Source organism: Globicephala melas, chromosome 15 (genome assembly GCF_963455315.2).
Source record: "Globicephala melas chromosome 15, mGloMel1.2, whole genome shotgun sequence".
Taxonomy (NCBI): domain Eukaryota; kingdom Metazoa; phylum Chordata; class Mammalia; order Artiodactyla; family Delphinidae; genus Globicephala; species Globicephala melas.
Window position 1 is genome coordinate 62,419,115 of NC_083328.1, and position 14,287 is coordinate 62,433,401.

The 14,287-nt window shown below is 41.5% G+C and overlaps 1 protein-coding gene across 9 annotated transcripts in view; it reads right to left on the reverse strand.

Moving 5' to 3' along the window:
- Nucleotides 1-14,287, reverse strand: part of NCOA6 (nuclear receptor coactivator 6) — a 97,767-nt gene that overhangs the window by 12,268 nt on the left and 71,212 nt on the right. For all 9 annotated transcript variants that reach the window (XM_030830825.2, XM_030830822.2, XM_060284130.1 and 6 more), the window contains 4 exons: nucleotides 13,648-13,769; nucleotides 7,536-10,487; nucleotides 4,512-4,580; nucleotides 1,587-1,623 (listed from right to left, as the gene is read on the reverse strand). In XM_030830825.2, coding sequence (XP_030686685.1) covers nucleotides 1,587-1,623; nucleotides 4,512-4,580; nucleotides 7,536-10,487; nucleotides 13,648-13,769 — 3,180 coding nt within the window. The remainder of the gene's footprint in view (nucleotides 1-1,586; nucleotides 1,624-4,511; nucleotides 4,581-7,535; nucleotides 10,488-13,647; nucleotides 13,770-14,287) is intronic.

Below are 14,287 nucleotides of genomic sequence, written 5' to 3' on the forward strand. Positions count from 1 at the left end.
TAATACTTCTCTCCATGGGGCTAATGAGGTTGAAGCCACAGTTGTATTTTATTTTGTTAGGTTATGTGGGGTAGCACAGTATAAAAGAAAAAGCATGGGTTCTGCGCTCAGACCCCATCTGCCATTCTTTCTCTTGAGGATCAAACAGCTATACTTAGAAGGTGTTGCAAGGACTATTATTAATGACAATGATGGCAACAGCTCCTATATATATATATATATATAAATTTTTTAACATCTTTATTGGAGTATAATTGCTTTACAATGGTGTGTTAGTTTCTGCTTTATAACAAAGTGAATCAGTTATGCATAGACATGTTCCCATATCTCTCCCCTCTTGCATCTCCCTCCCTCCCACCCTCCCTATCCCACCCCTCTAGGTGGTCACAAAGCACTGAGCTGATCTCCCTGTGCTATGCGGCTGCTTCCCACTAGCTATCTATCTTACGTTTAGTAGTGTATATAGGTCCATGCCACTCTCTCACTTTGTCACAGCTTACCCTTCCCCCTCCCCATGTCCTCAAGTCCATTCTCTAGTAGGTCTGTGTCTTTATTCCCATCTTACCCCTAGGTTCTTCATGACCGTTTTTTTTTTTTTCTTAGATTCCATATATATGTGTTAGCATACGGTTATTTGTTTTTCTCTTTCTGACTTACTTCACTCTGGGTCAGACTCTAGGTCCATCCACCTCACTACAAATAACTCAGTTTCATTTCTTTTTATGGCTGAGTAATATTCCATTGTATATATGTGCCACATCTTCTTTATCCATTCATCCAATGATGGACACTTAGGTTGCTTCCATCTCCTGGCTATTATAAATAGAGCTGCAATGAACATTTTGGTACATGACTCTTTTTGAATTATGGTTTTCTCAGGGTATATGCCCAGTAGTGGGACTGACAAAGGATTAATCTCCAAAATTTACAAGCAGCTCATGCAGATCAATAACAAAAAAACAAACAACCCAATCCAAAAATGGGCAGAAGACCTAAATAGACATTTCTCCAAAGAAGATATACAGATTGCCAACAAACACATGAAAGAATGCTCAACATCATTAATCATTAGAGAAATGCAAATCAAAACTACAATGAGGTATCATCTCACAATGGTCAGAATGGCCATCATCAAAAAATCTAGAGACAATAAATGCTGGAGAGGGTGTGGAGAAAAGGGAACATTCTTGCACTGCTGGTGGGAATGTAAATTGATACAGCCACTATGGAGAACAGTATGGAGGTTCTTTAAAAAACTACAAATAGAACTACCATACGACCCAACAGCTCCTATATATTGAATGCTTATTATTTACTCACTATGCTCAGTGCTGAAAATGTTATGTCATCCAATTTTCAAAACCACCACAAAAGGCAGGAACTTAGCCACCAAGTTTTGTTAAAAGAAATGTTACCTCTGAGGGGTTGGTACTCATGACAGCTCCCTACTTCAGCAGGAAAAAAACTGGTACAAAGAGTGAAGGAAAAGGACAAGGTGAGGAAAGGTTTAAAGGTTGAGAAAGATGATACCTTTCAAAGAGGCTTACGCCATATTCATGCTAAGTCTGCAGAAGTGATCATCTTACCTTTGTCCAGAGACTATGGCAGCATTTGCCTCGAGTTCTGTTAAAAATACAAAGGACAGAAATGAGATGTAGGAGCTTCTGGTGTATATGTCCACAGGGAGAAGCTAAGTGTCTATGAGAATTCTGAATGCCTTGTTTAGGCTAACGGGTCTCCATGCGCAGCAGGATCCTCACCCTAACGTGGTAAACAGATAGAGTTGGCATGGACACAACTCAGTTGTCTGGAGCATAAGATACTTACTCAGTCTATTTTTATTTCTACTCCATACTGTGAAGTAATCCTGTTTGGATCAACGTAACTAAATTACATTGCCTGGTTCATATTTCATCCAGCTATAACTATTTTAGTAAAATAATCCTCTTCCTCTCACGCAGAAGAGACTGTTTTCATTCTTAGAATATCTCTTCCCTCTTGACATATTTTTTTTAAACAGTAATCTTCCAATATGTCTTAAATATCTATTAAGGATGCATTCTCCTCCAAAGGAATTCCTGAGTTTTAGAGAGCAGACTGCTTTACTCTGAGATATCACCTATACACCCCATTATGTTCCTCTCTTCCTCAACCTCTCAGCAATGCCCTCTAAAAAAGGAAAATCTCTGTCATTTGTCTAGCAGGGTTTTACTTAAATGAGCATCCTATGCGTTTACCAGGCACTTCTTTATTAGCACCAGCAGGAAAACATCTTCTTCCTCCATTATATGCCTTTAGGTAGTTCCATCTTTTCCAAAAGACCATCCCTGATGCATCAGATAGCAGTCATCTCTCCTGCCTCTGGTCTCCCACAGTCCTTTCCCTGTCCCCCGTTTCAGGGAATTCAACACCTGAAACACAGTGTACCTGTCTAACCTACCCTACTTATTACACAGTAACCTCCCTGAAGGCAGTGGAGTCAGAGTGACTGGGTTATTTTGACCTCACTGCTTATTAGCCATGTGACCTTGGGCAAACAGCTTGACCTCTCTGTGCTCAATGTCTCATCTGAAAAATGGCGATAACCACTTTACCCACCTCAAAGTTAAAAAGATTAAATTAAATAACACATATAAAAAACTTAGTACAGCAGCACTTAGTAATAACTCAGTATTAGCTATTATTAGTATTGCTATGATGCTCATGTTGATGCAGCCTTCACGTAAAGAGGCTGTCCTACTCTGCCTTCAATGAAAGATGCTGGCAGAGGAGAATCCATGCTTCCCATTTGTTATTTAGCTCCCCCATTATCTAACTCATAAAACCTGGAACCCCCTCCACAAGAAATAGATACCAACTCACTGAGTCTCTGCTGCCTTGTTGGCTCTGCTGGAGCAAAGAAACTCAGGAAATGTGTGCTCAAAAATAAAAATGGCTCAAGTCAAAAGAGGTTTACTACAAAAAATTTTGGTTAGTTTGCTCTTTTGAAACAAAATTCAATGCTTTTGACAATTTTAACACTATCACAGCTAATTCATATGAGTGGAGATCAAAGGGGTTTTGGTGAAGGCAATTATTGGCGTAGGCAGTATTTTAAGGAGATTCATTTGAGCCAAACTTTTAAAAGGAACAAGATTCTTCAGCAAATTACTCTGAGAAGGAGGACATATGATATGGGAAAGTCTATCTTCCGGAGAAAAGAGTTGGGGCAGGAGATGGAATTCCCTTCCCCTTTCTAGTTGCTCCTTTTCTCATCAAAAATGAGTATTACTATCTAATTCCTTCTCTGAAGAATTTGTTCCATTTCTACCCTTCTCAGGTATCATGTGGGCAGTTGGTAGCAAACGAATCTGGGTGGCTAAAATGTTTTTTGCTCATCCATTTTTCCAGAGGCCTGGTTTTACCCAAAGAATGTAAAATAGAAAGTCCTATCCATCATATAGGACATGGCACCCTGAAGCAGGTTTTAAAATAATCACAACTTTTACCTTACTTTTTAAAAAAATATTTTAAATTTTATTTATTTAAAATTTTTTTTGGCCACCCCGTGCAGCTTGTGGGATTTTAGTTCCCCGACCAGGGACTGAACCTGGGCCCTCGGCAGTGAGAGCACAGAGTTCTGACCACTGGACTGCCAGGGAATTCCCAACTTCTACCTTACTTTTACTGACTTAGATTCAAAATTAAACTTTCTTTTTAAAAATTTTGTCAAGTGTGTGAACTGTATTGTCAGCGAGACTCTAACCTCCTTGTGGAAAGCAGTCACACTTCTTTTTTTGTGGGGGGGTATCCCCCAATAACCTACAATGACAAAGAGCCAGGTAAGACTAAACTGTAACAAATCTATAATCTTTATCTGCTTTGGCAGTCTAATCTTGACGGCTGTTACTGCCATCAAGATCCTCATGCATTCAGAGCTGAGCCAGCATTTCACAGTAGTTATTTGTCAGATTACCATGGGCTCCACCTTCCAGAAACATCATCCCTAGTGCTATTTACAATATCTTGGTCATGGGAAGAAACTTAACGCCATCTAGACATGACTGAAATGACTCTGACTCCCTGAGGAATGGCTACCTCACTGCAGCGGAGGTTTTCGGAACAAGCCTCCACTCCTGTCATGATAATGCAATTACTGTCTTAATGCAGTAATGCCTCCCACCCCAGTGAGTTACTGTATGCCAATCAGTCAGCTGCCAGCTATGGGTGCCAGGGTCATGGAACAGGGCAAACTCTGCAATGGAAACCACCCACGGCTTGGTGGCAGACAATGGGCACTGAGATGTCCTTCTTGAGTTCCCTGGCTGACACGAGGAATGCGTCAGAGAGCAAGCTGGTCAGGGGAAAAATAACTTCAAATAGTACTGCATAAGCTCTGCCACTCAACCGAAGTCTGCTCTGAAGCAAATAGATAAGATAGTTTCAGCCACTTCCTGGCACATTGAGGACAGCAGTGGTTCCTTCACATGTAACCTATTCCACTCAAGAAATTTTTCCAAGGTGGGCCTTACCTGGTCTGGGAACAGACCCCTGCAGTGCTGTGGCTGGAGTTTCCTTTGGGACTAAACTCTGTGAAGGGGCTAAGGCAAGGAAAAAAAAAAAAGAAAAGAAAAGAAACAGGGCTTTAACATTCTTTTCTAAACAAAGCAGAAAGCATTGACTGAACCGAGGGCTAAGTAACTGCTAAAATACACATATTCTTAGAAAGCAGTACTTGAAGTTAACTTTGAAAGTACAGTACATTCCAAAACTTGCTTAAAAAATTAACTAACACTCAGTAACAAAGACTAATGTCAGGGGGGTTCTGTTTTTCCTTTGTGTATGTGCCAAGATCAAGGAAGGATATGGCCATGAGGACAACAGCACCGATAATTTTTGCTTCTTGGGGTCAAGTTCTGCCCAGTACTCTAAAAAACCCAAAAGCATACTTTAGTAGGCAACCCAAACCACTTTCAGAGGGACAATTATACCATTCAACCTTAGCATTTAAAAAATTGTCTCAACCCTCTAAAGACTATATTCCTTGAGACCTGAAATGAATCATATATTGTGTACTTTTCTATAGCACCTGGCAAGTGCGATGGGCATAAAGCAGGTATTCAATTCATATTTAATGAATCAAATCAATTTGATATGTTATCTACTTATTTTATCTGTCAATTACCAAGAACTTACTAAGGGCAAGGCTCTGTGCCAGGCACCCTTAGAGACCAAATTCCATTCTTCTTGCCCATCAGGACTCAGTCTAGTATTAAAGATTTACACAAGTGGTACTCTGGAGTCAACTGTGATGTTATATGAAGCAGATTCATAAAGTATAAAGTACTATGGGAGTCCAAAGCAAGGGAGATCAATTCTAGATTGAGAAATCTGAAGGTACACTAAAGGGAGAAACATCAGAATTAGGCTTTGAAGGACAGAGAGAACTCAGGCCATTGAAGAAGAATGGAATAGAATACACAATGTACTCTAGAATGGGAACTTCTGGGATCATACCGTAAAGATTGAAGACATAGATATGCCACAGTCACTCAAGGTTATGTCCTCCCATCTTGACACTCAGTCTACCATCCTAGATAAACTCTACAACAATAAGTTTTACCCTCATGTGGAAATTGTGACTTTTGTAGATATCTCTCCCTGCTTAGTCAATGATGCATTTGTGTTAAGAATTTATTTTGGATGCTTATCTAATAAAGTTTAAAACTGTACCTTAACTTTTATTTTTTACTCCAGTATTGGTTTCTCACACTTTCAAGGTAAAAGCACAGAAGCCCCTTGAAAAAGAATGGAAATAATCTTAACTGAAATTGAGAAGTTTTTTTTCCAACTACTGGTTCATCTCCCTAACGCTCCTATATTTCTCCAGGATTACACAGGATCCAGATAAAAGTTATTTTCTAACAACTTCATCGTTATTCTCTTGGTATCAGAGGGAAAGGTTCCCTGAAAGGAAGTAGAATGGAAACATTTAATAGTGGAGAATATATTTAAGTTACACCAGGTTTTTAAAAAATTCTTAGGGCTCACTTACATCAACAGAACTAGAACCAGGAATATACAGCACCCAGCCCTATGAAGTCTCTGTCTCCTCCAAGGGCAGAGAACTCCTTAAAGGCCTTTATCCCTCCCTGTATCTCTAGTTTTGAAGTGAATAGGCAGAGAGAAGGGGAATTAACCTTTCCAGGGCTCTGTGTGAGGCAGTGTGCTGGCTTTTACGCTAAGCCCGCTCAGTGAATCTTTGTATAAATTCTGGGAGGTAGGAATTACAATCTCCAGTTTACTGGTGAAGTACATGGCTTACAAGAGGTTAAGGGATTTATCCAACTGCAAATGGTACCAGTGGAGCTAGAATTTGAACCTTGATCCTACCAGAATCTTGTGTTCTTTCTGCCCCTCCTCCTGCCCCTCGAAGCATTTTAGCTGCATAAACAGGTGCTATTGGCTGGCCTAGGATACAGCAAAGGTCCTTTGAGCTTTGGCAGTGTTTGATTCCACTCTGGGGAAATAGAGCTTCTGTACCACTTAAGCCTCACAGAAGGAGGAATATTACGTATGTGTGGGGAGGGGCGGGTGCGGGGGTAAACGCCAAGGGAAGGAGGGTAGATGTAAGGACATCTACGTTTCCATCATTAGCCCACCTTACCAGTACATAGGAAATAACCTGAAGTAGAAATACATGAATGGAATGGTCTAATTTTCAAAGAGATTGCATCAAAAAGAAACTGGCAATAAGAATTCTTTACCTATTATTGAATGATTACTATATTCTAGCCCCGTGCTAAAAACGTTACATACATTATCTCATTGAATTCTTACAACTACTATTGTCCCCATTTTACAAAGGAGGAAACTGAAGTTTGGAGTAGTCAAGTAACTTGCCTAAGCCCAAACAGCTGCTAAATGCTGGCACCAACCTAAACCTATCTCTCAACCACTTTGCTCCTCCCATGTCTATTACCATGAAAGCTGGTTTTCTGGAAAGCTCTCCCCTGGAGTAGCCAGTCAGAAGGGAAGAGTCCCTGGGATAGAGTACAATGAGGAAGGGGCTATAAGAAACCTGCTCTGAACAGTTGAGAGCAAGTCTTTACCACAGTAAGGAGAACCTGCAGAAACTGCTGTTTACCCTTAAGGGACATGGTTAAACTGGAGGCTCACAGTATAGACTTTGAATGAATACTGAACTCTGAGCTTCAATCTTCTCACCCGCAGAATGGGGTTAGGGCTACCTGACATGGTTGGTATGATGATGATGTAACACAGGTGAAAATGCTTCTTTATAAAATGAAAAATTTTATGTAAATAAAAGGTATATGATTATTTCAGGAGCTGAGAGAGAACCATATTAATGAATGTAAACAACGTGGGATTTTAAAAGGGAAGTATATTTCCCAATGTACTTCAAATAAATGAAACTATCACTATTGCCATTTAACCCATTCTTCTTCCTCCAAGTAGAAAAGGAGTCATGCTTTCTCTTGTGGGACAGGTCATCAAAAATTGACATGAGATGATGCCAGGCCCCAAGTACATACCTATGCTGGGTAGATGCTCTGGATGAGATCCCACCTTCTCCTCCACTAGGCCACCTGCAAGTGGCTCAGATGCTATGCCAATATGATTGTTTTTTGTGGTCGGCGCCGCGGAGATGAGCTCAGAGGGTACCAGAGTGGTTACTATCGAGCGTACATTGGTGGGGAGAGTACTGCCAGGTAAGCTGGGTCCTGCTGAGGCGGAGCCGGGGCCCACAGGGCTAGAGGTCATTTTTAGCAGAGTGGGTGCTGGGGGTGTTGGGGTTTTACTGTCCAGCTCTGTGGATAACTGCTCTGTTCCCATGAGCCCTGGAGCTGTGGTCTCTAGCCCTTGGCCTTCAGTTTCTCCATCTGCACCATATTGTTCTTCCCCTTTCTCAAGAGAGCCTGTAACTTTTTTACACGCCTTGGTCAGCAAAATCTGGCCGATTTTGTCCACTTTTCCTTTGCCCTTACTAGATGAGACTGGGCTTCGCCGGTTGACAGAGGAGCCTGGACTATTGGTCAAAAGGGGAGAAACCACTGTGGTTGACTGTGAAGAGGGCAGAGTGCTCTGATCTGCTGAGGTGCTCACCTGAGGACTAGTCTCCTCTGGATTCAGTTCTTTTACTTGCTGGACAGGGGGATGAGGAGGGACAACTGGAGAAGTTGTACAAGGTGGGGAAGGAAGCTGAACAGGGGTGGCTCGTGAGTTAAGGACCAAGGGTCGACCTGTCTGTATGTTTGCAGCAGGACTACTGGAGGGGGCATTAGGCAGTACAGGAGCAGAAGAAAATTTTATATTCTGAGGTATGTGTAAAGGGCCAACGACTGCAACAGAGGGAGGCATCAAGCCAGAGTTGGTTGTCAGTGGGGTTGCAGGAATTGTGCTTGGCTGTGATCCTTTCATAACCTGAATTATTGAGGATGAATTGATAAAGACAGGTGTAATGAACTGAGGCCGGGCATTTGACTGAGCAGCTGACTGTCCCTCAGAAACCATAACCTTGCTACCCACATTGGGCATTGTGACAACTGTTGACATTAATGCAGACTGCAGGTGAGTTGGCAGAGCTGCTGATGTGTTAGCTGAAGTTGTGATGGGATTGGAAGTTACAAAAACAGTTATCTGATTTGGGGGCAAAGGAGTGGAAATGGAGGAAGAGCTGACAGGTCTTGACATTACTTGAGGGATGCTTGGTGCAACATTAGAACTGACCTCACTCAATTCTGGATGCACAAGGGTTGAACATGGCTCGTTACTGTGAGGTAAATTTAGGGAATTAGAGGGTTCTTTAGAAGACGAATCCTGCAGTGTGGGAATGACAGATGCTTTTTTCAGGTCCTCTCCAGAAACTACTGGAGGTGTTACTTCCAGATCTGTAAGCCCAGGGGGTTTAATGGTCACATTAGGAGCTCCAGAGTTATCAAGAAGTTGACTTAACGATGTTGGTGCTTCCCTCATAGCAGGAGACACCAAATTTTTGTTCTCTTCGATACTGGGAAGTTTGTTAGTATCCGAAGGTTGCCCATCCTTTTTGGATTGATCTTCAGGGGCAATTTTAACTTCTTGGGCAGGGACTGCTTTTAGCTCAACGTTTACCTGCTCCTTCCTACCCTGGGAATTCTGGCAGTCGCTGTCCTGAGGCATAGTCAAGCTCTCCTTGTTTTCCTCAAGAACACCCCCTATTGCAGCCACAGGCATGGTAGGATTCTGAGGATTCAGCCCGCTGTTGTTAGGGAAGCTTCCAGGTACAGGGGGGTTGGCCAAAGGAGTAGGACTGACCAATACGTTTCTTGGCAACTCCACATTTTGCAACAAGGTTGCATTAGTTTGAGAGGCAAGAGTAAGTTTAGGGGCTTTTGAATTTTGTCTCCCTGGACTTGGGGTGGTTTTCCTACTTGACCCAGGACTAGACCTGCGACTGTTGCTTGGACTTGCCCGTTTTGTTGCTCCAGAATTAGACTGCTTTCCAGAATTCACCACCACAGAATCTAATTTGTGAGTCTGTGGGGCAGCAAAATTGGAAGGATTATTCATGGTAAGATTTGAAGGTGCTTGTCCGATGGCCTTCAAAGTTGTTGGATTTAGGCCCTGTTGATCAAAGCCTCTGTTTAAATTTGGCCTGGGAGGTAAAGGAATATTAATCTGTGGGGGGAAGAGTCCTGCTATGGAGGCATTGAGTCTTTCTGGTGATAGACTGATTTCTGAAGGTTCTGTGCTGGGAGGGCGGTTGTTGGGTGTCTGAGGATAATAGGGTCTGGGGCTGGCTCTGTTTGGTGTTTTAGGCCTAGATGTTTGGGTTGGGGCAGCCACATTTGGAAAGTGGTGGCCATGAGAGCTGGGCAGGGAATTTACAGGAGGCTGCTGGGGAGTTGCACCTTGAGTTGTTGAAAGGGGTGATGGTCCAGGTTTTGGCCCTGTCATCATTAACTGATTCTGGGAAACCACTAAATGTGAAGGCATGTTATTTGGGCCTCCTGAGACAGATGGTACTTCACTGCCACTTGCTTCAGGGAGTGAGGACATCTCTCCCAGTGGTGAGCTGGAAGGATTCTGGGGGTTCTCCTGGTATACCATTTTCCTTGAATTGCTTCCCAAAGGAGTATTCACAGGCATTGGCATTCTTTGCTTATCAGGTGATGGCGGCACGGAGGCAGGTCCTTGCAAACTGACCATGACAGGCACACTGCCACTCTGTTGCATGGGCATTCTCTGGGAGTCCGGATTCAGGGGGCCCCTTGGGGGATGGACGCTCTGGGAGACTGGAAGCCTAACTGATTTGGGGTCCTGCTGCATCATGAGCATCATCATCATTTGCTGCTGCTGCTGCTGAGACTGTGGCTGACTGGGGGGTGGCGGCGGCTGCGGCGGCGGCTGCTGCTGTGGTGGCTGGGGTGGGGGCGCCACATGCTGCATGAGCTGAGGAGGCATCTGCTGAAGTGGCCTCTGTTCAACTGGTTGAGAAGGATAACCTAAAACGAGCCCCCAAAATCAGGGAAGTTAGATTTTCAGCAAGAAAAGCTTTGCTACCTTTAGAGTATAGCCAAGAAATACTCATCTAGGTTGCACAGACTGTGCACAAACAGTTCAGGCATGCCCGTTCCCAGGGGGGGTATGGGCAGCCCCTCATTCTTTGACATAAGCAAAGAGGCACACTGCTTAAGGAAGCAAAAAGCAAAGCATCAAGAACCTGGAGCTCCTCAGTCTTCAGGGTTTGAATGAGGCATCACCGCACTAAGACTGTAATAGACACTGTGCTATGCACTGAAACTGGCCAAGTCTATACCAGCCAAACATTCAGATGACACGAGAAAAACTCCATCAACAGCAAACAGTTGACCGCCCAGCACTGGGGTCTCATGCAAGCATAGTAAATATTTCATTGTACTTGTGAATGAAGCATTTAAGAGTCACTTTTTTTCTGTTAGCACAGATTAATTTTTTTAAGACTTGGTTTTGTTGAAAACGCCAGCATTGAAGATAGCCTTTTTATTCTTTCAACAGAAGTAAGATATAAAATTCTAGGATTCAATTCCTTAAGGAAGAGGGATTTAAAATTACTCCAATCCATTGGCTTCACACACCATGCTGCATCCTTCAGGCTCAGTTCTTTGGAAAACCCAATGAATTAAACTGCCCCTCCGACGTAAATCAGTTCAATAAATAGTAGGAGCTAATAGAAGCTGATACACACATTGAAAATAAAATGAGGGCACTGAAGTTCTTTTTACAAATATTAATTTCTGTTTACTTTCTTACATGTAAAACTTTATTTGGAGAAATATTTTCTATGAATCCATAATTGAAGAATAAGCAAGAAGCACAGCCCTCAGGAATAAAAAATAATTTCAGGAAAAGAACTCTGAGGGACAATGCCTTATAGATTTCTAGAAGGCAACATCTCAAATGATTCTTTCTTTTGTGAAGATTTTATTTGGCATTTTAGAACCAAAACCTTACACAATCAGCAGAAAAGGATGAAAAGATCATTAACCAAGAATAAAGGTTGTTCAGTGGGAAAAAGCGGGCATATAACTGGGATACATACAATTTCACAAACTAGATTTATTTCACTGTTGCATGAAAAATACATTAGGAAAGTTTTACGAAGGTACAGGCATAAGGACAGCTGGCCCTGGCAGTCAGAAGTGTTGGCTCAAGATTTTCAGAGCAGCTATCAAATGCTGCTGATCCACAGGGTCACACCCTGTGTTTAATAGCTAATCAATGTCTTCTAGCCAATGACAGACATGGCACCAATGAGTACAATGTGCAGAATCCAGTTTTGAAGTTTCTTTTTAATCCTTTTTTGTTTTAGGCCCAACTAACCTCTTTACATTTATAAAGCCAACAACATATGGCATTTCTATAGGTTTAACTCAGGTTCCCATGTTAAGAACTGTAATTTCTGTAGAAGCCTTGATGTCAGGGCTATGATACAAATGCCTTTTTCTTTAAAATTAGGCCACCAGACAGCATAAATACCAAAGAGAGCAGCACAGACAATACAGCAGCCTCTCTCGAAAGTAACAGTTAAGGGCATGGCTACTGTAAAGGTTCCAGAAGCTGGAGGCAGCAGTCCAAAGGGCATTAATGATAAGATAGATTGGGTTGTTGTGACAGAATGGTGGAGAGGGAAAGCTAGGACACACACATGTGCATATAACATAATAAAAAACCAAGTTTATTAATCAAAGGATGAAAATTCATATGCCTTTAGGGGCCAGACCGGTAATGAAGAAGAGAAGTGGGCTGGTATAAGACAGTAGTAGTTCTGTGGACAGAGCCAAACTGCAGAGCTGATGCTCTAGCTAAAGGCATTTAAATTCAGGTTTCTGTTTGGTTCAGGATGGTGCATGACAATTCAAACATATCATAGGCTGAATTCAGCCTACAGGCTTCCAGTTTGCAAACTGCAGAAAGGAAGCAATAATGTGTGTGAGAACCCCTGGGATTTAACAGAAGAATTCAGATGTATCTGAGGGAAGAAGGCACCTTCCTGTTCATAATGCCTCTGGACCACCACCAAAGACTGATGACCTCCCAGCCTCAACTGTGCTGCTGTAACTCACTGATGGGAAGTGTGGTGTGCCCAAACAATTTGTAATAAATAACACAAAGTACTGACATCATAATGAATTCACTTTTTTTTTGGATTCACTTTCAAAATACATAAATTAAGGGTGGACTAAAGTTTATCCCTAAAGTAACATCACTTACATGCCAAAAAAGGAGGTGGAGGAACTAGAAAGGAAGAAACAAAACATAATCCTTTGTATACACATGGAAGTGTGGCCTAAATGTGACAGGCTTGTGTGTCTTCAACTGTGTCACAGGGGAATAAAGTTACAAATCACTGCTTAGGCCAAGAGGAACCAGGTATAGAGACACTGTGGCAGCTGACCTTGGTTCTATAATACCTAGGTTGGAATGAATGAATTTTAGGAGACTTTTTCCTTTTCAACATAATTTTCAACATTTAGAGGATGATATTATTTTATAATCAGAGGAGGATACAACACAGAGGGCTTCAACAATATTGGTCCTATTTATTATTAACCTGGGTATTATTATTAACCTGGGTAGGAAGTACATGAGTGTCTCTTTTATTACTCTTTACATATTTTTTATGTTTAAAGATTCATAATAAAAGTTGTATTTAAAAAATCTTATTTTAAACCCTGGTAGTTCTCTGCTTTGAGAAAGCCCCAGTAGGAAAGGCTGCAGGAAAGGCAGGCAAGCAGGATTAGAGTGAAAACATCTTTTCATTTAATCTTAATCCATTTTGATGCCAACTAGAATCTTAATATTGACAAGAATAAAGAGGCACTTGACATTTTAGTCTGATTTTATGAAGACCTAAAATAATGAAGACTAATTTGAGCAAAATACACACACACACACAAACACACACATACACACAAATACATACACACACATGCCTTCAGAAGTTATATTTGAAAATTTTTAACTTAATATCAAGGCACAGTTTCCAAATACTAGACACATTAAATCATCAAAGTAGCCTAGTTAGTACACAAAATAAAATACTATTGTTTCCTTGAAAAAAAGACTTATAATGCTGTAAATAAATGATGACAAGCATATAAACTTTAGTTAACATTTTATCACCTGGTGGCCGGTTTGAAAATTCTGGCAGTTTAGGGCCTGAGTTGTCCAAGTTAATTCCTTGTTCTCCAGGCAATGGCTGCTGATCAGCCTCCTCCAGACCAGCTGGGCGAGTATCTGGGGTGCTAAAACATAAATTACACATTTGAGAGTAAGCTGTACAGTTTATACACAAAACTAAGCTTAACCCCTCCCCTGTTTCTGAAGAAATCCATTTGCATTATCATTCTTAGCATTATTTACATCTCTCTAGTCTGACACAGTATTCAATATTTGACATAAAAAATCTGCCAATTTCATTAAATGTTAAAATCCACTTAATTTAATAACATGGCTATTTACTCAGTGTTTTCTACAAATTTCTGATATAATGATTTTCATGTAATCATCCATCCCTTAGATGTTTTAAGGGATCATAGTTTGGGCTCTCAATATTATAAAGTACTGTGCCTATGAAACCACATTATCTTTAGGGTAGCTATCAAATTCAACCAGGGAGTCCAGATTCTTTTTTTGTGAATATTGCAGTGGTGGCTCCAACAATTCATAACACCTTGCAAGAAGCTGTAGATTGGCTAATGAAAGTGGTATTCAGAGAACAAAGAAAGCCGGAGAATACCAGAACAAAGCTAATTAATTTTGC